General features: G+C 38.7%; 1 protein-coding gene across 6 annotated transcripts; it reads left to right on the forward strand.

Annotated features, from left to right (window-relative positions):
• The first annotated feature begins 543 nt into the window (after positions 1-543).
• On the forward strand, positions 544-22333 carry LOC148877316 (protein RBL-like). Of its 6 annotated transcripts, XM_088984839.1 has the most exons (7): positions 2766-2804; positions 2905-3003; positions 3518-3622; positions 7239-7351; positions 19772-20859; positions 20942-21200; positions 22078-22333. In XM_088984839.1, exons 4-7 carry the CDS (start codon positions 7273-7275, stop codon positions 22305-22307), a joined length of 1656 nt encoding a protein of 551 aa, XP_088840965.1. In that variant the 5' UTR covers positions 2766-2804; positions 2905-3003; positions 3518-3622; positions 7239-7272; the 3' UTR covers positions 22308-22333. The 6 variants fall into 6 exon arrangements, with proteins under 6 accessions (XP_088840959.1, XP_088840962.1, XP_088840973.1 ...); XM_088984833.1 differs by lacking the exons at positions 3518-3622; positions 7239-7351 and adding an exon at positions 544-864 and having other exon boundaries at positions 2058-2804; XM_088984836.1 differs by lacking the exon at positions 3518-3622 and having other exon boundaries at positions 2322-2804.

The following is a 22333-nucleotide window of genomic DNA, read 5'->3' on the forward strand; positions in this document are numbered from 1 at the left end:
GAGAATCCATCTCGAACGAAAAAATCAAGGCCCTCCCTCTAATGCAATAAGACAGTCGTTGTAAGGCTGCCTCCTTCCAAGAAACGAATGGTCACTGCTCCTAATGTTGTCCACTGTAAACGACGAACATAGTTGGCCAGAGTCTCTTCATTAACTTGTTGACGGGGGAAGATGCGTCCTTTTAATGTCAACCCAATAACATGCTCCGCCTTCGATAGGTTCAAAGCTGGGGGGTTGTTCATCTACCCTACATTAACTGCATGTGCAAATATGGATTCTATATACTCAGTGTCATGTGCAATAATTGGCATGTTGGCGACTTCTTTACCTTTTGATGTCATCCTCAGTAAAAGCAAGTCCTCACGTGAAGAAGATGGTTGTATCCACGCCCCAATGGGATCCCTGTGGGGACCTGGGTTCAAGAAACGGTACGGGGAAACAGAGAGACTAGAAGGAACAGGGAATTCTTTTTAAGCTAGAAGACAAATGGAAGGGGATAACATTGATGCTGGGTAGAAGACAAATGGAGGGGGTAAGGAGTTTGTAGTAGAAGATGTTAGAGGGTGGAGTGAAACTCAGGTTCGGAGAAGGGCATGCATGGGTGGAGGGAAGAGTTGGTGGAGAAGCTTACCGCTGAAGGAAGATGTTACAGATGCTAAATCAGACACTAAGTCGACGCCCAACTTGAATGCATTTAGTCATAAAGAAGATGATACAGACGCTAGGTCGCTCAGTCCATTGCAGTTATGAATTGTAATGTAGAGGCTTCAATCCAAAACGGAGACTTGAGACTTGAGAGAAGACTATAGAAGAGGAGGAACTCACACGCATCAGAAAGTGATTCCACTTTATGAGAGAATTAAGGTAAGAGGAATTGGTTGTGCAACTTTTGCATCATTTTCTTAGATGCAAAATTTGCACTGCTAATGAATGTAAGTGAGATAAAAAAGTACAAATTATAGTCACAAACAAATGAATGCAAAACTGACCTGGGTGCAGAATTCATATCCGGTTCGGAATTGCATTGCAAATAAACACAGCCTTTGCTCCGTCAAACTGAGTCAAAACTCAAGTGATTATTACTAGAATCAAGTTGCGGTGGTTTGCCCCTTTCCATATTGCTCAACTGTTATTCACTTTAGATCTGCGAGTCTGACCCTTTTCATATCCGTTCCAACCTCTATAAAGACCGACACTCGGTAATATTATAGGCCAAACGCGCGCTATGGAAACTGATTTCTTGATGGATCCATCAAAATTCATCTGAATACGATTGGCGTCAGGACTTCACTACCGGGCATAGGTGAACTGTTCCATTCCATTTGGCATTTGCCCATTAACAAGCTTACTGAAGCTGCTGCATTGTTGGATTACTGTTTTTATACTGGCTACACTTTGATCTGAGCTTGGAGATCATATTTTCCTTCATATCTTTGATACATACAAAAGAATATTGGCAAATTTTGCTCCGTCAGAGATTAACAAGGGGAATATTTATGAGGTGAAAACGAGCCCTCCAAGCACGTTGAGGGCACAGTGTTTCTGAGGTTTACTGTCAGAAGAATTGGTTAGGAGCTAGAAATGCACCACTCTCGAACAGGGAATGCTATTGCATGTGGGTGTTGTTAGCACAGACTCAATGACATTATATGATTTCCCAGGCAGTGAATGACAATGAATGACCATGAGCCCATGGCGTCATCTTAATTTTATTTACACAAAAAAGCTCTTTTTCGTTTGAAAACCTCCAAAAGCATCATACCCTTGGAGTTGGAGCAGACAAACCCCATTTAATACGTATGGTTCTGACTTCTGAGTTTAACCATAAACCACAATTCCACCCCTTATTAGGTTAAAATCGTTGGATTTCTCTCAGAGATTTGTATAGTTAAAGGCTGTTAAGAGTACACTGTATATCCTTATAGGGTGTACAAGTCTCCCATTGCATATGATCTTCTATCCCATAGCTTTCTGTCCGGTGGTAAAATTTGTTGCTTAAGACATTTCAATTTTCAAATCAACCCCTATTTAACTTGATAAACGCTTCTCTGAAACAGGAAGAGAATGAATACTTCCAGCCTCAGGGAGATGGCCAACGCTTGGGCTTCCATATTCCATAGATGGAGGCTCTCAGTGGTAGTACCCATTGGAACACGATGACGATGGAGATAAATGGAACACGAAGCCGAAGGAAATTTTTTCGCCACGTGGAAAGCCCAATCAGGATGTGCGTGCGGATGACTGAATTGCTGATGTTGTTGCGAAACTGTGAAAGAATTTGATTAATTTATATATGGGTCACATCGGGTCAACGCTCTTTTTCGAAGGAAATTGCATAAGAACGATGCCATTGCCCCAAGACATTCGGATAAATCTACTCCTCTTACGACTTAGAACTCCATGTTTAATGCGTAGTTCAAATTTGGCAGGGTTGAAGGAGAAGGAATCTCGATTGCCCCACTCACGATTCGTCACGGAAAACTGGGGTCTGGGGACAGGGTCGGGTAATGGCTAGGGTTGCGCTTGACTAGGATTCTGTCTTTCCGAGCAAATATCGTCGATCTTCACTCTTTTGCAGTATCCACTTAAAAAGAGGAAATCTCACTTTTTATTACCGTGCGAACGAATTCATCTATTCCCTCCAAACGCTAGACCTCCGAGGATTTGAAGCTTCTGTTGCTTACATAAGTTAAAATTTTTTCTTAGGGCATATGGATTTCGTAGACATGAAGCAAAGAACTCTGTGATTTTCTAGAACCCGTGCAGCGGAAATTCCTTCTTCATCATGAACGTCTCAATAATTGGTGAGCTTTCTCGGATTTTTTTCTTCCTTTTTCCTCAGTCTTGTAACTCTTGTTTTCAACTCTTTCTGTAAGGACTCATGCATTTTGTGAGTCTGTGAAGATCCTTTGCAGGGAGATTTTCCAGAAGTGATAGAAGAGTTCCTGCAACATGGAGTCATGAAATGTATCGCCTTTAATCGCCGCGGAACACTTCTCGCTGGTAACCCTCTGAATCCTTTTTTTCTGGGAGGGGCGGGGGGGAGATTTTCTGCTGCTTCCTTTTAGTTTTCTATTTACAATGGAAAGAAAGTTAATGGACAATGTAGCTGAAACATAGATGGCAAGAAAGATTGGATTTTTTACTCTTCCATTTTGTATTAGCTTTTCTTTGGTTGATATTATTGATTCATAATCGGGGTTGATATTTACAGAACGTCTAGAAGTATAACTTAACTGCTTAATTTCAAATTTGCACAATTAATGTTTTTTTTTTTTTTTTTGTGTTTTTCCTTTGGAGTGCAGATAAAGCAGGTTATAACTTTGAATTCACCGTTGTATTTTTATTTAATTTATTATTTTGATGTCTGTCGGCTTTTTATGAATTCAATATACTTAATATTAGACTGCCGGTGTTCACGTTATTATGCTATTGAGCAAAGGGACATGGGGAGGTTAATAGTGGGATTGAGCCCATTGCATGACTCATTGATGATGATCTATGACTGCCGCTGCAGGATCACCCCCACCCCAAGCATGAGATTGAACCAGAGAGGATTGGCAATCAAAAGCTATTAATCCTTCACATCAAATAAATTGGGAGAATTACTGAAAAGGGCATGGTGATGTGAAATATTCCTTTTAGGTGTAACCCATTAACTTTTTTAAAGGATTGTAATAATTGTGGCTCTGTTTCATTGTTTTTGAGATTGAGGAGATTATCCTTTAGGCCTTTACCTGATTAAACCCCTCTTCCTTCAAAATGGTTCCTTTCTCATTACATTTTTTCCAAACATTGTTAGCTTATTTTGGTGTTTGCTACTTGCTTTTGCCCTGCTCCTAAGGTTTCTTTGTTGTGTATTAATTCATTGTGCATTGCAATCCCAGCTTACTCAATTGGGTCATTGTTCTCCTACCACGTTTTCTATTTTAAAACCTAAATTTCTTCCTTTTCTGGGAAATGTGGAGAACATTGATGTTTTGGCTGAGGTTCTCGCATGCCAAGTGGGTTATCTGCCAACTAAGTACCTAGGCCGCCCTCCGGGGGCTAAATGCACCTCAACTCTGATTTGAGATCCTGTTCTGGAGCGTCTAGAAAAGAAACTTGCTTCATGGAAAGCTAAATACTTGTCCCTGGGTGGAAGGATCAATCTTTTAAAGAACACCCTCTCTATCCGATTCTGGTGAAAGTGGCTCAAAAAATAGAAAAGTTGCAGAGGGATTTTCTGTGGAAGGGTTGGGAGGAGGAAAAAAGATCCATTTAGTTAATTGGGATCAGATTCATGCTCCATTGGATCAAGGAGGGCTGGGGATTAGGAGGTTGAAGGTATTTAACACTGCTCTGCTCAGAAAATAGATTTGGAGGTTTGGGGTGGAAAGAGGAAGTGGTGGAGAGATTTAATTGCTGCTAAGTATGGCATGGACAGAGGAGATTGGACAACTATTTCCTTGTTTTCCTCTTTAGGCTGCTCAAATCTGCAGAAAAATTATGGACATTCTTCCAAGTTTCGGCAGAAGTCTCAGCCCTAAGTTGGGTAATGGTGATAGGCTGGTTTTTTGGAAAGACCCTTGGTGTAGAAACTGCCCTCTTTCAGAGTTATTTCTACAGTTGTTTCAGATTTCTGATAACCAAGATGCAGCTGTGGCAGACTGCTATGTGGCTAATGGTAGGACAGTAATCTGGTATCATTTTGAAGGAATTTTCAGGACTTGGAGATGTTAAACTTGCTGAGATACTCGAGCTTGTTTCAGTTCAGGTTGTGTACACAAGTAGTGAAGACAGTTGGAGCTGGAACTGGAATTCTGATGGACTTTTTTCAGTCAACTCTTTTGCTCTCAAGCCTTCAGAGAGAAACCTTGTTGCAGCACCAGCTTCTAGAATTTGGAATCCTATTTCTCCCTCAAAAAATTTATGCTTTGGTGTGCGCAGCAACCCTGGATTGATGTTTAACTAGAGTAAATCTGTCTAGAAGAGGGGTGCAGGTCCCCGACCGGATTTGTTTGTTGTGTGGGCAGGCTTTGGAGGACACAAATCACCCCATTGCTCTTTCACCTCCCGTCTCTGGTGGCATTATATTTCACCCCATTGCTCTTTCACCTCCCGTCCCCACTGCAGTGATACAGTGGATCAGACCTGATATATTTACTTGTGGTCCCATAAATTCAGTTTTTTGTTGCTTAGTTTTTGCTTTATGCTTGCTTTCTTGTACTGTTATAGGTAGCAGGGCATTTTTATCCTTTTACCTAATTTTATGTTAAACACATATAAATAATACTGCTTAGGGCAGCAGTAATAGAATATTCTGCCCCATTCCTCTCCTATTCTTCTATTTTCTTCTCTTTTCTTTTTTCTTCTTCTCTTTTGATTTCTGGGTTGTTTTTTCAACCTAAAAGTTCTGCTAACAGCAGTAACTTCAAGTTGGTATTAGAGCAGGTTTATTTCTGCTCGTGAATCTCATGTGAGCTCTTCCCAGCCGGATACATGAGATTTTAATACGGCTGGAGATTTAGTTCTCTTCGTGACCTGATTCTTGGAGATTGATGGAGTTCGAAGCTTGCCCAGGACACTTCTGTTCTTGGAGATTGCCCAGCAGTCGGGAAGAATCAGAGAAAAACTTAATTTGAGGTGAGATTTAGGGTTCAAATCTCATATTGAAGGTGCCGCCCAAAAGTTTCTGGGTAGTTTTTTCAACTCTCCTGAAGTTTTGTAACAGGAGGTAGGGTTTTTGAAATCTCTGTGAGTGGCTGCTCTTTTTGAAATCTACTGGATTGTTGTCCCTATTCTCAGTTTTGTTCTTTTTTTTTTTCTATTTGGAAGGGGAGCCAAGTATGTACTTTTTCTTCTGTGTTAAGCTCAGCATGGAGTTCTTTGGGAGTGAACAGAAACCTCCTGGAGAAGGTGCTGAAAGGGCTGTTGGTATGACTGGTAACAACCCTTTTCAGATTACCACAATCAGGTTTGATGGTTCAAACTATTTGGAGTGGGCTCAATCTACCATGATGGCCATTGGAGGAAGGGGAAAGTTAGGCTATGCGACTGGAGACACTAAGGAACCAACCAAGGAAGACCCTTCTTGTGCAAAATGGATTCAAGAAAATTATCTTGTGATGACATAGTTGTGCAACTTGATGCAGTCCCATATTAGCAGAAATTACCTTTGGGCAAAGACAACCAAGGATATTTGGGATAATATGAAAGAGACTTACTCATAACCACTTGATGTGGCTAGGGCTTATGAGTTGAAAACTGAAGTGAACAATTTGAAGCAAGGGGAGAAACCTGTATCAATTTATTTCTCTACTCTGAAATCCTTAGGGCATGAGATAGATCACCTTGAAACAATTGAGTGGGTGAGTAATAAGGATGCAACAACTTATAATTAGTTGTTGAGAGAAATAGAGTTTTTGAGTTTCTTGCGGGTCTGAATTCTAATTTTGACATTGTTAGACAACAACTTCTCACTAGGGAAAATGTTACCTTGTCTCAAGCCTACTCCCTAGTGTATAGTGAAGAGAGTAGGAGGAAGGTTATGCTAAAAAATTCTCAAATGTAGGTAGCATTAGCCAGCTACAAGACACAAGTATAATGGTGAGAGGGAGAAAGAGATGAAGAATGAAGGAAAGAAAGGTGTGTTTTGTGAGTATTGCAAAAAACCTAGGCACACAAAAGACACTTGTTGGAAACTTCATCCCAATCTTGTACCAGAAAGACTCAGGAATAAGAAGGGAAATGCAAATGCAGCTATTACATTAGATGGTTCTTCCCTTCTGGGACCTTAGTTTGCTTCTTTGGAGGCCTTAGTTGCAGTCAGGGCAACTTTGACTTAGTTGTAGATTGAAGTTGGACTTGCAGGATCATCTCAGCCTACCTTTGCTACCACTACACCTCCCTCCACATCGGCTTTTGCCCACTCAGGTACAAGAGCCATTGTTTTCATGCCTCTATTCCAGATAATACTAACCCTACTTGGATTATAGACTCTGGTGCATCAGATTATATGACAAGCTTGTCTTCATTATTCACTTCATACAATCTGTCTTCAGGCAGAGATAAAGTATCCATAGCCGATGGCTCCCTTGTTCCTATTTCTGGCAAGGGAAACATCAGTCTCTGATGCCATTACCTTGTCCTTGGTTTTGCATGTACCTACGTTTAGCATTAATTTGCTTTTAGTCAATAGTCTTACAAGAAGCTAGACTTGCTCAATAACCTTTTTTCCTGACCATTGTATTTTCTAGGATTTGGTGACAAGGAAGGTGATTGGGACTAGCCATGAGATCAATGGAATCTACCTACTCGAGCACCCACCTGGAAGTGATAAAGGAGTTGCGAAGTCTTTTGTTTCTCAGTTGTGAGTCAAATTATACTTTGACATAATCGTTTGGGTCATTTATCTTTTGGGTCTTTAAAAAACTTGTTTCCTGCTTTAAGTCAGTTCAAATGTCTTTTTTGAAGTGTGAGAGTTGTGACCTTGCAAAACATTGTAGATCCTCCTATTTTTTGAGTAATAAAAGAAATAATACTCCTTTTGGAATTGTGCATACTATTGTGTGGGGGCCATATCATATTCTTGTTATGGGGGGTATAAGTATTTATTATTGTTTGTTGATGATTACTCCGCTTCTCATGGGTTTATCTTATGCGTTTTCGAGATGAAGTTCCCACCTTAACTCGTGCTTTTCATCAAATGGTCCTCACTCAATTTGAAGTTAGAATCAAAATTTTTAGATCTAGTAATGCCCAAAAGTATTTCACTAAATACCTGAATTCATATTTTTTTTAGTATGGGGTTGTTCATCAGAATACTTGTCCCATACACCTCAACAAAATGGGGTGGCTGAGAGAAAAAATAGGCATATCTTGGAAGTTGCAAGAAGTATTATACTGAATTCTAATATTCCCATTTGTTTTTGGGGGGATGCTATTAATGCAATTGTGTATCGCATCACTCTTTCCATGTTCTAGATATGAAATCTCCTTTTTCATTATTGCATCCTAAGAAAGAATTGTATACCATCCTCTTAAAGTTTTTGGGTGCACTTGTTTTGTTCAAAATTTGGGACCTCATCGTTCTATGTTTGATCCTAAGGTTGCAAAATGTATATTTCTTGGTTATGCATAGAATCAAAAGGGATATTGCTGCTATTGATCCTTGTTCTAGATCTTGGTTTGTGTCCATGGATGTTATCTTTTTTGAGGATGTCCCTTATTACCTAGGTGTTTCTTCTCAAGGGGTGAATAGTGAGAGGGATAGCCCTTATCTTGAAGTTCCACTGCCTATTCCTATTCTGAAGGAGAGTTGTGTAATGAGGGTGATTGTCAGAGGTGTAGGGAGTTGAGAGTTTACCATAGGAGGTGGAGGCAAGTTGATTTTGGTGCTCATAATTAGTCCAGGCCAGTTCCTCTCTCCTCTGTAGTTCTAGATTCAGGTACTTCTCCCCCCTTTCCTGTTGATACATCACTCTCACATTCTGATCCCTTACCCCCTCTAGATGATCTTGATCTTCCCTGAAGAAAACTGAAGAGAAGAGAGTCGAGGGTTCAGCAATGAGGGTTGTGATGCTGATGAGATTGATTCTCAAACAATTGCTTAAAAAGGAATTTGAAGTGAAAGATCTTGGTGACCTACGATATTTCTTGGGAATTGAAGTGGCCCGCTCTAGACACGGTATCTTCATTTTACAGAGGAAATTTGTCCTTGATCTCCTTGAGGACACTGGGAAACTAGAAGTTAAATCAGCAAACACACCTATTGAATTGAATTATAAGATAAGTTCTAAAGGGGGCGAGCCTCTTGAAGACAAAGCCATGTACCAATGATTAGTCGGGAAGCTTCTTTATCTATGTCTTACTCGTCCTAACATCTCCTATGTTGTTTGTATTGTCAACCAATACATGCGTTCTCCTAGAACCACTCATTTATTGGTTGTGGAAAGAATCCTTGCTTACTTGAAGAAATGTCCATGTCGTGGTTTACTCTTTAAAAACAATGGTCATACGAAAATCAAGGTGTATACTTCTGCTGATTGGGCCGGATGTGTTGATGATAGAAGATCGACTTTAGAATATTGTGCTTTTGTTGGAGGTAACTTAGTGTAATGGCATTGTAAGAAGCAAAATGTTGTTGCTCGTTCAAGTGTTGAGGCAGAATACAGGTCCATGGCTCATGGTTTGGCTGAAGTGTTATGGCTGAGATCTCTTTTGGGGGAACTAGGGATTGGGTATGAGAAACCATTGAGGTTGTATTGTGATAATCAAGCTGCTATAAATATTGCTCACAACCCCATCTAGCATGACATAACTAAACATATTGTGGTTGGCCGTCACTTTATCCGAGAGAAAGTTGCTTCTCAAGATGTTTGCTTGCCTTATGTTGCCTCTGATATGCAACTTGCTGATCTCTTCACCAAAGTCAAATTGGAATCAAATTTTTGCAATTTGGGAATGATCAATATCTATTCATAGCTTGAGGGGGAGTGTAGTGATACAATGGACCGGACTGATATATTTACTTGTGGTCCCATAAGTTCAGTTTTTTGTTGCTTATTTTTTTGCTTTATGCTTTCTTTCTTGTACTGCTATAGGTAGCAGTGCATTTTTGTCCTTTTACCTAATGTTATGTTAAACACATATAAATAATATTGCTTAGGGTGGCAGTAATAGAATATTTTGCCCCGTTCCTCTCCTTTTCTTCTATTTTCTTCTCTTCTTCTCTTTCGATTTCTAGGTTATTTTTTCAACCTAAAAGTTTTGCTAATTGCAGTAACTTCAAGTATAAGTACTATTTGGACTGAAAGAAATAGCATGCTTTTCCATAAGACCTTTAAGGAAGTGGAAGAATTTTACTCTTTTTCCCTTCTGGGAAGCTGGTTTCCTGGGTTTCAGCTGCAAAGGGGTTTCAACGTTATTACCAAGGGATACTGTTGAGGTCTAGGAGTTTGTGGGAGCTGTAGTTTGTAATTCAGTTGGTGTTGGTGCTTGTCCAAGGTGTTCTCCTTGGGGGGCTTGTTGTACTCTGCCTGCATTTTTAATGAAAGTTACTTTACCAGTCCACCCCCCCCCCAAAAAAAAAAAAAAAACTCTTCCTCTTATTGGATCCACTTCGTTATAGAATTGCTTTTTATTTTTAATGTCTTCATATTCTACAGAGATTTGAGAATTCTATATTCTATACTCTACATAATATTAAAAGGACCAATTTTAATAAAAGAAACTTAGAATTTTTCTAGTGAATTGTCTTTACTTTATCTGCTTATACCTCCTGTAATTTGTTTAGCACTCATAGTAGAACCAAATTTCAATTATCCATTTGATTTTGAAAGGCATGGGTGCTAGCAAAATCATTATGCTCAAGTAGGTTATTTAGGTAGATTTCTAGTCAGGTTCTTTGATCAGATGCTTCTAAGAGGGAGGAAAGAGCTTTTTTAGTTATCTTATTCACAATTTTTTTTTGATAATTACCTTATTCACAAATTCAATGTAATCAGTTCCTTATTCTTACTCAAATATCTGACCATGTTATTGCTCCCAACCTTTTAATAAACAAGAGTCATAAGTGCACTCATACTCCATGGTCCACATTTTTTCTGCAAAAGGCCTCTATTGATTTATATTTTTTTTCTTCCAAGGCTTGATTATTTGGTGGGATATAGCTAGCTGATTGTTGCTCCAAAATTTCCCATTAGCTTTTGCATTTCTACAATTATAGATCTGTATTTTACCTTATTTTTGATAAACTGACATGTTTTGGTGAGTATCCACTGACTAAGTGGAGGTCGAAGTTATGTTTTTAATTAAAGTAGACTCACTTGAAAGTTGAGGAAATTCATCCAAGAGGGTGGGCCTTGGCACAATGGTTGGGTTGCTCCATTGCGACTTGGGTGACCAGGGTTCAAATCTTGGAAAAGGCCTCTCTGTATTTATAGGGTAAGGTTGCGTACATCTGTCCCTCCCCAGACCCTGCATTGGTGGGAGGCTCATGCACTGCGCTGCCCCCTTCCCTATATTCAAAGAAAATAAAGGTAAATAGAAGTGAAAGCATATATATTTTTTTAGTTTTTGTATATAATGAGATGGACCTCTCTTGTTTGTGCCATGTGACCCCAGAATGTAAGCAATTACCAATATTCAACCCTTAGGCTGTGTTTGGCTTGAAAGAAGGGAAAGGAAAGGAGAAGTTGGGAAACCTTTACAAACATAGCCTTAGGGGCTAAAAACCAAACATTTCTATTTCAATGGTTTAGATAAGTCCTATTCAAAGAGAGAGAGAGAGAGAGAGAGAGAAAGAGATTAACCCTCCTAGTTGTCGAACTAGAGAGATTAACCCTCCTAGTCGACCATAATCTCTATTATATTAGAATTAGGGTACAAGGTAAAATTTACCCCTATTTAATTATGGGACAAGTGAATTAAAAAAGATAAAACAAAATTGTCACATCACCACAAAAATTAAAACATAATAAAAGACTAAGCTACCCTTACTCGACCAACTCTAACACTCCCCCTCAAGCTGGAGAATATATGTCATATAATCCCTGCTTGTTACATATATAATTCACTCTCCCTAAACTCAAACCTTTTGTAAATAAATTTGCCCATTGATCACCTGAACTCACGTGTTCTGTGCTTATATCTCCAGTAAGGACTTTCTCCCTCACAAAATGGAAATCAACATCTATGTGTTTTGTTCTTTCATGAAAATTTGGATTAGATGAGATGTGGATTGCAGCTTGGTTGTTACATTACAATTTCATAGGTTTGCAAATTGAGAATCCAACCTCTTGCAGAAGATTTTTCCGCCATACTAATTCACATGTAGTGTGTGCCATGACCCTGTATTCAACTTCAACACTACTCCTTGCCACAACAGCCTACTTCTTACTCTTCCATATCACCAAATTTCCTCTAAGAAACGTGCAATAACCTGTAGTAGATATCCTGTCAGACACTAAACCTGCCCAATCTGCATCTGTATACCCAACTATCTCAAGTCTTCCCCCTGGTTTTTACAATAACCCACGACCTAGAGCTCCCTTCAAGTACCATACAATTCTAAGAACTGCATCCCAATGAGGTACTCGAGGATTTTGCATAAATTGGCTCACCACACTAACAACAAAGGAGATGTTTGGTCTGGTAATAGTTAGGTAGTTCAACTTCCCCACTAACTGTCTATATCTTCCAAGATCATCAAATATTTCACCTGCATCACTGCTCAACTTAGCATTTAGTTCCATGAGTGTTTCAACTAGTTTTACAACTAACAATCCCGTTTCTTCCAACAGATCAAGAACATATTTTCTTTGACACAAATTTATACATTGTTTTGACCTAACAACTTCTATACCCAAGAAATACTTCAACTTCCCAAGATCTTTTGTTTGGAAATGGTCTCACAGAAAGGCCTTTAGTTTGTCAATCCTTAATCTGTCACTACCAGTTATGACTATATCATCCACATAAACCATTAATAAAATCTTTTCGGCTTCAAAATCATAGTTGAACACCGAGTGGTCGACCTGACATTGTTTCATTCCAAAATTTTTCACCATTTCACTAAACTTCCCAAACCAAACACGAGGAGATTGTTTTAGCCCATAAATTGCCTTTTTCAGTCTACACACCTTAGTACCTTACCATCCTCCCCTTGAACAACAAACTTTGGTGGTTGCTCCATATATACCTCCTCCACAAGGTCACCATGGAGGAAGGCATTTTTAATGTCAAAATGAAACATAGGCAAATCATACATAATTGGCAAGGAAATTAAGACATGAACTAAATCAATCTTAGTCACAAGGGAGAAGGTTTCCATATAATCCACCCCATATAACTGAGAATAACCTTTAGCAACCAATCGGGCCTTTAACCGTTCCACACTACCATCTGGTAATATTTAATAGTATACACCCATTTACAACATACAACATGCTTACTTGGAGGAAGAGTGGTGAGCTCTCACGTGTGATTGTGTTGAAGAGCAGAGAGTCCCTCCATTGCTTGATGCCACCTCGATGAAGTAAGGACCTCCTGGACATCCTTGGGTATAGATATAGAGGACAACAGAGAAACAAATTGGCGATGTGAAGTGGAAAGGTGAGAGACAAAAACATAATTGGAAATGGGATGTAAGGTACAACTACGTTTACCTTTCCGTAATGCAATGGGAAGATCAAGTTTAGAAGGCTCTAAGACAGGAGCAACTATAGGATCCATAGATGAGGTAGAAGTCGGAGGAGGTGCCGGTGTCTATCAATGAGTATACACGTGCTAGATCAATGGTCGTTTAGTATGAATTTGCACTGGAGGAGGTGAAGGTTTAGACATAACAAGAACAACCAGAATGGGATCACCAACTGGAAGAGGAAGAGGGATCGATGGTGAAGAGGACAGTACATCAGGCCCCGTGAAGAGTGGCATGGACTCAAAAAATGTGACATCAGGACAAACAAATGACTTCCCGAGTGATAGGATTGTAACACTCATACCCTTTCTGGGTCCGATAATAGCCAAGAAAGATACACTTAATAGAGCATGCATCCAACTTGTCTAAACCAGGACTTAGATTATGAACAAAGCACACACACCCAAAGACTTGGGGAGTTAATGGAAAGGGAGACAAAGTGGGGAACAAAATAGAAAAGTGAGACCGATCGTAAAGGATGAAGGAGGGTATCTGATTAATGAGGAAACAAGCAATAAGCACTGTGTCACTCCAAAAACATTTAGGAACGTTCATTTGACGAAAAATAGATCGAGCAATCTCAAGAAGATGACGGTTCTTTTATTCAACCACCCCATTTTGTTGAGAGATGGATGCATACGAAGTCTGATGAGTGATGCCATGTTGTTCCAAATATTGTTGAAAGGAAGTAAGAAAGTATTCACGACCATTATCAAAACGAATAACTTTTATTGGAACACCAAATTACATATATATTTCAGCATGGAATTTTTGAAAAATAGAAAATAATTCACTCATTTCTTTCATTAAATAAATCCATGTAATCCTTGAACAATCATCAATAAAAATGACAAAATACTTGTAACCATTATAGGACTCAATTTTAATCGGACCGCAAACATCTGAATGGACTAAAGCAAAAGGACTCAATATACGATTATCAACCCTAGGACTGAAGGAACCTTGAGGATGTTTCCCATACTGACACGACTCACACTATAAAGAAGACAAATGACTCAAAGAAGGAACCAATAGCTTGAGAGCCTTGAGAGATGGATGTCCCAACCAACAATGCCATTGGAGAGGAGTTAAGGAAGTTCGAAGTGCAACTGAAGATCCACCACCGTCAAGATAATACAATCCACCGGCCTCATGCCCTCCACCAATCTTCTTCCTCGTCTTGAGATCCTGAAAACACAAGATGAAGAGTAAAATGCGATAGAGCAATTATGGGCCTTAGTTAATTTACTAACTAACATGAGGTTGAATGGAAATTTAGGCACATATAGAACAGATGATAAAGAAAGAGATGTAGTGTCAACATTATCAACACCACAAATGGGGGAAGAAGAACCATTGGCCAAGGTAACGGTTTGTGATGTGAAAGTTTCAGAGGGAAGAAAACACACCCGGAATCTTAGTCATGTGATCAGAGGCTCCAGAATCAATAATCTAGTGGGAAGGTTTGGATGCCAGACAGGCCATACCTGAGTGTGCAAGAGTAGCAGTGGTATGTTGTGAAGTGGCCTAAAGGAACCTCTCATACTCATCTCGTGGTACACTCATCATCTCCTTCCCGGAGCAGATGTAGACGTGGAAGGTGTTTGATCTGTCTATTAGCAACCGCATGATTAGCCCATGTAGAGGGTGGACCATGTAAATCATAACAGAAATTAATCGTATGCCCGTCTTTACCACAATATGTACACTTTCTAGTAGTGTTCTCTCTTTTTATACCATGACCTCCCCCTGAGTCATGACCTTCACCACCTCCACCACCACCACGACCAAACACGGGACTACCGCGGCCTCCTCAAAATGCTTCTCCTCCCCCTCTATTACCAAGTCCACCTCCTCTCACTACAACAAACACTAGTCTGTCAAACGTTGTGGTATTCTCTATGGGTCCCAATGAAATCCTATGAAGCTGAGCAAATACTTCTTCAAGTGTAGGAAGAGAAAAACCTCCCAATATTTGTGCTCTAACTGGTTCATACTCTGATTCCAGCCCCACTAAGAATCTATTTACATCCAGTTGCTCCCTTTGTTGTTGCTGAATTTTAACATCTGGAGTTAGGGGATAATAGACGTTGAGTTCATTTCTAAGGTTCCTCATACTATCATAATACTCTTCTAGGGTTTGATTTCGTTGCTGCAAATTGAAGTACTCCTGATAGAGTTGATATACTCTCATAGTATTATCCTGTCCAGAATAAAGTTTCTTGGTTGTTCTCATATTTCCTTGGTTCTATCTAGGAGCATAAAGTTGACACTTATCTTGGGTTCCATATTTTTCCACAACCATGCCATGATTTAGGCATCTTCTTGTTCCTAGTCATCAAACCCTGGAGATTCAACCAATGGTTTATCCTCCACATCACCTACAGCAATCTCTCAACCAACCACAATCGAAGAAAATAAAAACTTAATGTAAACCACCATTCAGACACATTCGGCCGCTCTTTCAGCCCAAAATTTTTTTCTTCGCATCACTATTGATAATCAACCACCATAACCGTTATTCAGCAACCACCTAGAACCCTCTTGAAACTACTCAGTAGAGGGTTTGGAACACCACAAACACCACCACACGACCACTAGGGCTGTCACTCATGGTGACAGCAGTATTAGAACCACTAACCTAGGGCTGCCGCACCTTCCTAACACCTGTAATGAAGATTGCGACAGTCCTGGATTACCAAAAAAAACCTGCCGCAGCCTTCTACCTGTGCACCTCAGATTGCAGCCCAGAAAATAAGAAAAGGAGAGGAGATCGTAGGTCCAGGTACTTGAAACCACAGCCTTCTTCTCCTGTATTTAGTGCTCTGATATCATGTTTCAATGGTTCAGATAAGTCCTGTTCCGAGAGAGAGAGAGAGAGAGAGAGAGAGAGAGAGAGTGAAGAAGAAGAAGAAGTTGTCGAACTAGAGAGATTAACCCTCCTAGTCGATCATAATCTCTATTATATTAGAATTAGGGTACAAGGTCAAATATACCCCTACTTAAGTATGGGACAAGTGAATTAAAAAAGATAAAACAGAATTGCCACACCATCACATAACTTAAAACATATGAAAAGACTAAGCTACCATTACTCGACCAACTCTAACAATACCTTTTCACTCAAACCAAACATAGCCTTAGGGGCAAAAAACCAGATAGGCTACCCATAAAAGCTAGTTATGAACCATCATGCCCTTTGAAGTAATTTTCCCAGATAAATTCTGGTACTGTAAATCCTAAATGGCTTTATATTTTCCAGGTTACTAAATAAAGGGTGTTCGCCTTCTGCCCATTTGCTTGATCCCCACCAAAGCCTTGAATATGACCAGATCTTCTGTCCAAAGAAATGATTCACTGAAATAATGAATGACCCTGTCCTACTATGTAAAAACATCTTTACGTCATTTGCTTATTTCCCCATTCACTATGAATATGGTGTACTAATTGACCAAATTTGAATGCTTATTTTTTTCTTATAGAAAATGAATTATTTTGAAATAGCAAATAAAAAAATTATTTTTTTTATAATTGCAAAAAAAAAATCCAAACTTTGAGGCTCAAGCACTTTAAAGAAGTCACAACACTTTAACAAAGAGCCTAACTCTCAATTGCAGCACCTATTACAATTCCAAAATTTTCCCATATCTGCTCAATCTGTAATCCACTTTAAATGGCACAACCTCCTGAAAATCTTACCAAATTTCCATTCTTCTCACTTTGACTATGGTCTAAAGACTGTAAACTCCATTTTGAAGTCACAACTACTCTACTTCAGATGATGTTGATGGTTAAGTAGTTAATTTTCACTTAATTATCTTACATTTATCATAATTGTCAAGATGGTAAGACAAATCTGGGAAACAGGGAAGCACAACTGTATATGGTTGCAACTTTTATATGTTATTGATGTTGTGATAACCCCATAACTTAAAATAATACTAAATAGAGGGCCATTACCCAATGTTGGTGCCAGTTATTTGGGGTTACGAGGGTGGACTTGATACAAACCTAAACTTTGGCAATTTTTACAAGTGGCTGCTCTTGGACTCAAACCCTCACTCTCACACTTCTCAGTCTGAGATTTTACTATTTCAAGAAGAAACAGGCATTTGTCGACATTATTGCTATCTGTTGTACCATATGCCAGATCATCCAAAAAATAAAATATAAAGGGCATGCAGTCTAATGTCTTCATAAGAAAGGATCTTAGCATGTCAGAGTAACGGTTGACCTGCAATGGTTCTGTCAGTGGGTTTTTAATTTTGAAGTATGACTTCCACCAAAGCCACTCCCATTCCTCCAGATTTGTTGTTTGTACTTCATCTTACCTGGTAGTTCCAAAATGTTATCATTCATGGAACTTCTATGAAGGTAGAAAACATCAAGATGCAGCATGTTTAGCTAGTCATTTTGTATTATATCCTACCTTAGGTGGTTGAATGAATAATGAGAGGGATATGCAAAGTGCATCCAATGATTTAAAAGGCGTGCCTAGGCACACAAGCGAGGCGCATTTTGGGGTATGCGCCTCGGCCAGGTCCTAGGTGCACCCCTTTCAAAAGGCGCACGCCTAGGCGGTGTCCACCTTTTTAAAATTTTGCGCTTTTTGCTTTTTTTTTAGTCTAACAGCTGGGCCGGGGGCTCTGCCCCCAGACCCCCAACCACGCCTCTCGAGGCAAGCCCAAATAAGTCTATGTTAGGGTCTGAAATTCTTATTTCTCACAAAAATTAATGATTTTATAACTTTTATTGCCTTTTAAGAAGATATTTTATTGCAATGAATGAATGAACAACACTAGCAGATAGGGGGTTGTCGAAGCTTTGGTGAGCGAGCGAAGACCCTAACATAGACTTGTTTGGGCTTGCCTCGAGGGGCATGGTACAAAGGCGACTCATAGAATCAAGAATGCAATATGTTTTGTGTCACATTAGCTACTTGAAGCAATGCAATTAAGGAAAAAAAGAGATTGTGGGTTTTACATGCTTGAAGCAATGCAATTAAGGAAAAAAATGCTTTATATGTTATGTTTATGTATTTTAATTTAGATAATAGGTTTTTTAAAACATTTATTTTAGAATTTCAGTTTATATTTTTTATTAACATTATGTTTAATATTTTTTGAATTTTTTGCATTTTTATAATTTTTTTGGCTGTTTTTTGAATTTTCTGACCTTTTTTTTATATTTCAGCTTTTTTTTTGTAATTTTGCACCTTGCTTAAAAAGGCGTGCGCCTTGCCTTGAGCCTTGTGCTTTTAAAACACCGAGTGCATTACTGGAGTTCAAACTTTTGTGTACTCAATAATTTAGTGAATTGAATGGCATCTAGAATAACTGACGTATAACCACTATTTTGAAGGTTAGCAACAAGATAAATCCATGTCTAGTCATGTTTAAGCTTAGAAACTTAAACAAAATGTGAATCAGATCACTCATTGGTTGGTTTTGAAGTTGGTCCCATTTGTTAAAATGTGGTTTCTTCAACAAACTGTGTGGACTGGGCAGATCACTGCATTACTACAGGAGGTCTTACAAAACTATCTAAAGGAAATGTGTGATATTTGGCATTAGAGTATATGATTTAAAGTCTGAAAATCAACTGGCTATATTAAAAGGAAAGTGAAGGAAGAGGAAAATTGGTGACTCTTAAAAAATTAGGGATCATTTATTAAAACGCAATCTAATTGGGGACTTTTGACCGTTGCATCTGTTCAAACAAATTAATTAAAAAGAAATAACTGAAATGCCAATGTGAAATAACAGAAAATAAATAAATAAATAAAATAGACAATAATAGGGAAATAAAGAAAATAATAACTTCAAAAGAAAAGCAAAAGAAGAAAACAGAAAATAAAAAATAAAAATAAAAATAAATACATTTGTTTTTACTTCTGTTATTTTCTTTACTTTTTTATTTACTTTTTGTCGTTTTGTTTTTTAGTATTACTTTCATTCCAAAATGGAAATACACACAAAGGTGCATCAAGTAAAGTGGTTACAGAATAGAGGGGGAGTCTTATTAATATGCAAACTATAGGGTAGGACCAGTAGGTCTTAGTATTTACATGAAACCATTGGGGGTGTCTTAGTAAATGACCTTTAAAATTAGTATTTATGGATCTATTTAGTGGAATTTAATGATGAGAAAGAGTATGCCTGTTTTCTTTCTTATGCTTTCCATCTATTGATAGGCTGCATTGTAATATTATGCATGTGTCTATGTAATATATGTTAAAATTCATTGAAGTCATCAGTTTGACCTAGAAATTGACCTGAATTACCCTCGTCAAGTTATTCTATGTTTTCTGAAACATCATAGTTAAAAACATGCTGAGTGCTCCTGTTCACCTCAGCATGCGTATTCAATTGGATTTTGAAACATCCCCATTTTTTGTAGATACTATATATCTTTGTAGCTTGTTCTAAAATTTCTTATTTTATTTAATGGTTTTTAGTTTCATAAGCACAAAAATCTTGTCCAGACATTTAATTTTCAGCTTAACTGAGAAATTTTTGGGTCTGGTGACTCTGGTTTCAGATTTTATCAATTCACTATTTGATAGCTTGTTTGTTATTGTTTGTTCAGCTGGTTGCTCTGATGGGAGCTGTGTTGTCTGGGATTTTCAGACCAGGGGGATAGCTAAGGAACTTCGGGATAAAGATTGTGTTTCTCCCATAACAAGTGTCTGTTGGTCAAAGTATGGTCACTACATACTTGTGTCTGCCACAGACAAATCCTTGACACTTTGGGACGTTGTGAGTGGTGAAAAGGTTACACGTACAACTCTGCATCAAACTACATTGCATGCTTGTCTGCATCCTGGTTCCAGCACTCCCTCTGTCTGCCTGGCATGTCCACTCTCATCTGCTCCTATCATTGTCAACTTGAACACTGGAAGCACAACTGTGCTTCCAGCTTCTGTGTTTGATTCAGGCACCGGCACTGTACTGCCATCATGCAATAGGTTTATAGATGGGTCTCTTCCTTTTACTCCAACTGCTGGATGCTTTAGCAAGTATGGGGACCTAATTTATGTTGGGAATTCCAGAGGAGAAATACTTATAATTGACTACAAGGACATTCAAGTGCGTGGAATTGTTTCAGTTCCTGGTGCTGCAGTTATTAAGAATATTGTATGCAGTAGGAATGGACTGTACCTTCTTACAAATTCAAATGACCGGACAATCAGAATTTTTGAGAATCTTCTCCCCCCAAAGGATGGTCCAAGGGCTATTGATCAACTGTGCAGTACCATAGGTGAGCTGCAAGGTGTTGAGAAGCTAAAGGCAGTCGGGTCAAGGTGCTTGGTATTTTTTCATGAGTTTCAGGATTCTGTCACTAGGATCCAATGGAAAGCACCTTGTTTCAGTGGTGATTGTGAGTGGGTGGTTGGTGCTTCTGCTAACAAAGGGGAGCACAAGATATACATATGGGACAGGGCAGGACATCTGGTAAAGATCCTTGAAGGTCCCAAGGAAGCATTGACAGATCTGGTATGGCATCCTGTGCATCCTATTGTGGTCTCAGTTTCTTTTTCTGGATTGGTTTACATATGGGCTAAAGATTATACTGAGAACTGGAGTGCATTTGCTCCCGATTTCAAAGAGCTTGAGGAAAATGAAGAGTATATTGAAAGAGAAGATGAATTTGATTTGATTCCTGAAACTGAGAAGGTGAGAAGGGAAGACTGACTAAATAGATTTTATTTGTTTTCTCTATTTTTTATTTTCTTAAATTTGAAGGAATAATCCACAGGTGAAGGAATCAGTTGTTAATGAAGATGAGGAGGTTGATATTATGATGGTGGAGAGGGATTCTGCTTTCAGTGATTCTGATATGTCACAGGGAGAACTTTGTTTCTTGCCAGCAATTCCCTGTCCAGATGTTCCTGAACAAGAGAAATTTATCAGAAGTGCATCAAAGTTGGCAGACAGCAATCATTCTGGATCCGCTCTTTCAGAAGAGGCAGGACAGAATGGGCAAATCACAAATCCTGCTTCAAGTCCAGTGGAAGGTAAATATAGGTTACAGTACATTGAAAATCACAATGCCTTTGATTTCAACCAGTGTTGCATGGACTCACCTAAAGTATGTCTCTCAGACGTGCTTCAGATTCTAATACTATGGCTTTTTGAGGGTCACTTCCATGTAAAGTTTTCCTTTCCTCCTTACTTGTTTGACATAAACAACTAACACAATTGATGGCATTTTCTATACAAAAATCCTACTGGCAAAAATAAAACTTCAAACATTTTTCTTCAGGTATATGCTATTAGAATTCAATATCTTTGGGCTACTTGAATAGTAAGTGCCTTTCTGAGTCCTAACAACCAACAAAAAATGTCAGAGTCCATTTTTTCCATTTTGCCAGGTCAAGTTTCCAGCCACACATTGATTCCAATTCCCATGTAATACCAATTTCAACTGTCCCCTGAAATTTACGTGTCTGTTGCTCCTATGTTTTCTGAACTGCCTAACTGCAAACATCATGACAAGCAGTTGTCTTTGACTAGAAATCATCTCATCCATATGTCATATGGTCCTAACTATTTCACACGAGTTATATTAGAAGCTTATGAGAAAATTTTGAGCAGTCCAAGGGGGATAAGAGGTCTATACATTTAGGTGGATGTCTATAGAATAGGTGGTTGGGATCATCCAATTGAATTGACCTTTAGAGCATCTCCTATACAGTGTATCAAATTTCAGACTTTTAACTCTTTTAATATGAACTTGTAAAGATACACGTGTTACACAGTTCTTTGCCTATTGAAGTTTATATCCCTGCTGTTTTTTTTTTTTTTTTGAGTTTATGAATGTTCCTATAGTTTTTCTTTCTTTCTTTTTTTTTTTTTTTTTTTTTTTTTGACGTGATAGCCTGTACTTTGCAGCCATTGATAACTCCATTGCAGATGATACGGGTGTAACATGCTTGAAAAGAAAGCGGAAGCCTTCTGAGAAGGGGTTGGAATTGCAAGCAGAGAAGGGCAGAAAATCATTAACAAAGGTCAAATCATCTGGTAAGTCATCCAAAAGCAAGAAAAAATCTGCTATGGGACTGGACAGAGGTATCTGTGTATTTGCAGATGATGTAACTGATGATCCAACAACAAATTCCTAATAATTCTTATGTTTTTTATTCTCTAA

Source organism: Nelumbo lutea, chromosome 1, assembly GCF_056320005.1.
Source record: "Nelumbo lutea isolate HS-2025 chromosome 1, American lotus-T2T, whole genome shotgun sequence".
Taxonomy (NCBI): domain Eukaryota; kingdom Viridiplantae; phylum Streptophyta; class Magnoliopsida; order Proteales; family Nelumbonaceae; genus Nelumbo; species Nelumbo lutea.